The sequence below is a fragment of the Octopus bimaculoides genome, chromosome 5, assembly GCF_046866305.1.
Source record: "Octopus bimaculoides isolate indiv1 chromosome 5, ASM4686630v1, whole genome shotgun sequence".
In the NCBI taxonomy this organism is placed as follows: Eukaryota; Metazoa; Mollusca; class Cephalopoda; order Octopoda; family Octopodidae; genus Octopus; species Octopus bimaculoides.
In genome coordinates this window covers 18,321,626-18,327,095 of record NC_142932.1, presented here as the reverse complement: position 1 = coordinate 18,327,095, position 5,470 = coordinate 18,321,626, and the positions used below count along the sequence as shown (strand labels likewise).

The following is a 5,470-nucleotide window of genomic DNA, read 5'->3' as shown; positions in this document are numbered from 1 at the left end:
CATTTTTTAAATAAATAATATTCAATATCTGGTGTGTTGTCAGACGCATACACTTTTTCTGCCTGTGGGGAAATGGTAACAGAGTAATGCGTTAAACCTGTAATTTTACGTTCGGCTAGTTGTAGGCTAGAGTGACAAAGTTCTTGAAGAGTAAAAAGAAGAATAAAAAGCCTTATATGAAGATTTTTCAGTCCACAGGACTATGGCCAACTTCTAGAAATCACTGATTCGGTTGTGTTAAGCTAGCTATCTTCTCCCTAAAACTTTACAGTACGGAGTAAGACCTGCAAGGCTTATCAAGCAACAAAACAACAAAAACGAACATGCATGCATTAACGTTTCTGATTTGTGATGTTTAATTGAACAGCTCTTATTAAGTGGGGAATAGATCTAGCTATCAGCTGCAGCGAAGTCCCTAATGACGATCGACCTTTTTTTAGAACCGTGGGGACAAGAAATTCTTTTCAATTAGTGACATGTAGGCACATCTATCTATCTATCAAATCTATCTATTTATCTATCTATTTATCTATCTATCTATCTATCTATCTATCTATCTATCTATCTATCTATCTATCTATCTATCTATTTATCTATCTATCTATCTATCTATCTATATATCTATATATATATATATATATATATATATATATATATATATATATATATATATATATATATATATATATATATATATGCACACGCGCATTCACATCCACAGCCCTTGATTTACATACTTATATACATACATGCATACATACATATGCATGCATATATATATATACATTTACACAAATGTACATATATATATATATATATATATATATATACATACATAGAAGTGTGCGTACGTGCATGTGTGCGCATGTGTGTGCATGCGTATGGGAGTGTGTACGTGCATGTATGTGTGTATGAATGATGGACTCACTTTTAGAATTTTATCTTCGATATTCAATGGGATCTGACTTTGTGCCAAAGTTGCATGCCACAGAGAGAAGAATACGAACGAAAACTGTAGTCATTTGTGAAACATGTTGGCGGACAAGTAGGTTGACTTTGCCAACTGGAAGATGATTTCTATGAGGCATATATTGGGACATCCATGCAGTTTAGATGACGCAGATAAGAAGCGCACTTAAACACGAATAACAGAAATCATTATGCTGTAATAACTTTAATAACTAGAATGCTTTACAAGTGAATTCACGAACAACGACAGTTACAACTGTATTAAAATCTCCCACAAACATTATTTAGCATTGATAAAAGATGACAAAGTTTCAAAACTCTCCAAACAAGGATATGATGCTAGGTCTTATCGTTTGAACAGCCAAGATATTACTTAACACATTCAATACGATTTCCCTGGATTTCTACCATAAAATCATAATTAATTCTAATATTAGCATTCCGTTTCGTTGCGTTTTTTCAAGTATGATAAAACTTTTGGGTTTGCAGTGACCTGTTGTCTGAGGTTTCGAAGCTTCGGGAAATCATTTAGTAAAGCTGAATTTTCTATAAGCGGATTCTCCAAGGCAGAGTAACACATTAAATCGCAGAGTTTGATCTAAAGAGAAAAAGAGAAAAAAGACATCATATGAGAGAAAAAGAGAGAGAGACAGAGAGAGAGAGAGTGAAAGAGAGACAGAGAGAGAGTGAGAGAGAGAGAGAGAGTGAGAGACAGAGAGAGAGAGACGTGTCTAGTATGTCTCTCTGCGACTCTATGACATACTATTCTATAAATGTGTGTGTGTGTGACAGAGAGAGGGGGAGGCAGATATAAATATATATACATATATATATAATTGACAAGATTAATTCACTCCATAGGATTTTCTCATTATGTTTATAAGTGTTTCTAAAAACCTTCATTTATAACTTCTGTATCCATTAATTATATCCTTAGTTGCAATGTTAGATCTCTTTTGATCTTTATAGAAGCAATACTTGAAACAAAATATGTTTCCTAATAGAGCTATAATAGAGCTAAATATTTTGATACCACTCTTCTACAACGAACACAACGTCAACCAGAGTAACGATACGAAGAGACTTCAAAGGGTCAAACACAAACAAACGTTACACTAAACATAGTATATGTATAGGATATATATATATATATATATTTTTTTTTTCTCATAAGCCAAATTGATATCACTTATATATCAATGTTTGTAAAAGATCAGCAATAATCATAAAAAGAAAACTCGTGAGATATCAAAATCACAATTTGCGTATCTATAACAAACGAAATATTTCAAAATATACCATTACAAGTAAGTATAATAAAAGTCAAGACTTAGGTTGTCGAGAATGAACGACATTGAACATCTTAGCATTATGAACAGAATATTAGCTGTTAGATTACTAACAGCAGAAGTCCTTTCTACTATTGGTACAAGGTTTGAATTTTAGTGGAGGGGACTAAGTTATCAACATCAACCTCAGTACTTAGCAGGTGCTTATCTTAACAACTTCGAAAGGATGAAAGCAACATTAACTTCGAGAGTATTTAAACTCAGAACATATTAAACCCGAAGAACTGTTGCTAAGCATTCTGTACGGCGGGTTAACGTCTTAATTAACATCAATAATGACAATATTTGCTGCCTCTATTGATTTCTTGAAATCAGATACATAAATACACACACACGCACGCATATATACACGCACGCACACACACACACACACACGCACACGCAACGCATGCACGCACGCATACACATGCATGCAAATACACACACGCAAAACACACACAAACACACACACATACATATATATCTACACATACATATTTCTATCTATCTATCTATCTATCTATCTATCTATCTATCTACCTATCCTTCTATTTATTAATCTGTTTATCTGTGTGTCAGTCTTTACTTCTCTCTCTCTCTCTCTCTCTCTCTCTCTCTCTCTCTCTCTCTCCATATATATATATATAAACAAATAGTAAATGTGTATATGCATATATACGTACAGGTATGTGCATACCGACATCCACCTGTATGTATAGGTGCATATCTGGGTACAGGACATTGCAAACAAAACGTAGACGAGAAAACACACAAGCCACATAGAGAACATTCTACTTCATCAGCTACCCCCCTTTTAACACCGGCGTTTCGAAGAGCTGGGCGGGACGCATCGTTAAAACGGCTCTTCCCATGGACCACAAATTAAATTTGTATACACAAATTAAATCTTGCCATGGAGGAATGTAGTGGCGGACACAAAACAAGACAGGAAAACAAACAGAAAAGGCTTTACGGCCAGACGAGAAAAATTATTTGTGTATGAACGCTGTGAGACACGAACTTGAAAGTAGGGACGAAGTAGTTCGCGTGTTTGCTCGGCGATAGCCAAGGAAGAAAAGGATTATTGACCGGAAGCATGTGACCATGCTGGTGTAAGGGGAAAAGAGAGAGAGAGTGGTAGAGGGAGAAACAAAGGGAGGAAGTAAAAGAATAGGTGAGCAACGAGAGGAAAAGAGAAAGAGAGGAAGTACGAGGGGGAAAAAAGAGATACGTAGTAGTAACAGAGGAAGAACGAGAGGGGTAAAGCGAGATACGTAGTAGTAAAGAGGAAGAACGAGAGGGGGAAAAATGATAGAGGAAGAGAAAGAGAAAGAGAAAGAGTAGCGTCGGGAAATATGAAGTTACGAAAACTACTTACAATTGGAGACGCTGTAAATGAGTATATGCATATATACGTACAGGTATGTGCATACCGACATCCACTTGTATGTATAGGTGCATATCTGGGTACAGGACATTGCAAACAAAACGTAGACGAGAAAACACACAAGCCACATAGAGAACATTCTACTTCATCAGCTACCCCCGTTTTAACACCGGCGTTTCGAAGAGCTAGGCAGGACGCATCGTTAAAACGGCTCTTCCCATAGACATACATACCCCCCCCCCCACACACACACACACATATTTATATATATATATATATATATATATATATATATATATATATATATATATATATATATATATATATATATATATATACACATACATACACACACACACACACACATACACACATATATATATATACGAGGTCTGATCAATAAGTATCCGAGCAGTTGTCATATTAACGAAGCTAAAGCACGCGCACGCTGACTGATGCTGTTTGACACAGATTGACCTTGAACTCTGCTGTGCATGTGCACTAAGTTTTAACGTTCAATTCTGCTGTTTGCAACCATGCTTGAAAAGAAGTTGTGTAGCTTGTAAAGGTGGCATTGACCATAACAGACAAAATTGAGCAGCGAACCTGCATCAAATTTTGCCAAAAGCTTGGCGATCCCTGCTCAGAGGCCTGCACACAGTTGTCAAAATTTTTTTCATCGTTCTCGACAAAATTAAAGAGATTTTGTACAACTGAAACTCGAGTTTGTTTTTGGTCAGTTGAAAGCAGTATTGAGACAAACTGTGCAGACACGCAAATCTTCAGCGATAATAGACTGAACTGAACCGTAACTAATCTGCATATCCTCTGATAGCTCACGGATGGCGATTCGATGATTTCCCGTCACAGTTGCACGCACATCTGCAATGTTTTCCACAGTTCTGCTGGTTGCGGGTCTCCCAGAACATTTGTCAATGTCGACATTTTTTTTTTTTGGCAATGTTGTAAAAGTCTCGACCACTCGTACACTTGTGTATGGCTCATACACTCTTCCCTATGCAACTTTGAATAGGCCTCTGAGCAGGTATCGCTATGGTGATGTTGTCTTTATGGAAATATCGGTCCTTTTGTCTGAAACAATTGTCTGGGAATATGAAATAGAAACTTAATCCATTTTAACATCTAATCTGCTTCATTTAATTTATTTGATGAAATTTACGAAAGTTTGCTTAATAATTAAGTCTGATATTAATTTGTTATTTACATGTTTTCATACCTAGGCGTTTTTTTTTTAATTCGCAAATAACTTATGAGGAAAAGAGAGAAATCTATGCAAAAATTCATATCAAAAGATGAAGATAATTTCATCCGGATATATATATATATATATATATGGTAAGTTATAGATGATGGTCATTACATATTTCCTCTTTATTAGAGCAAATTTTGCTTACAGCTGTTTGTGTGCATATGTATGTGCATATATTTAAATATGTATATGTACGTATCTATATATATTTGTTTATATAATTAAATATATATATATATATATATATATATATATATATATATATATATATATATATATATATACATACACACAAATATATATATATACATACACACACATACATATATATTTACGTATGATGTATTTAGTGTGATGTTCATATGAATAATATATATGTATGTGGGTGTTTCTTTGTGTTTATACACACACATGAAGAGGCGTTGTAGGCAAAGTGTCGATAGCATTGTTAAAGATTGAAAACCGTTCGTAACATACTTCACTCCCACCCGTCTTTCTACTACACAGACACAGATA

At 34.9% G+C, this 5,470-nt stretch overlaps 1 protein-coding gene across 1 annotated transcript in view; it reads right to left on the bottom strand.

The window, feature by feature from the left end:
* Window positions 1–1,155: 1,155 nt before the first annotated feature.
* Window positions 1,156–5,470, bottom strand: part of LOC106869786 (S-crystallin 4-like) — a 20,105-nt gene continuing 15,790 nt past the window's right edge. Inside the window, exon 6 of the mRNA XM_014915645.3 lies at window positions 1,156–1,567. Coding sequence (XP_014771131.2) covers window positions 1,403–1,567 — 165 coding nt within the window. The 3' untranslated portion in view covers window positions 1,156–1,402. The remainder of the gene's footprint in view (window positions 1,568–5,470) is intronic.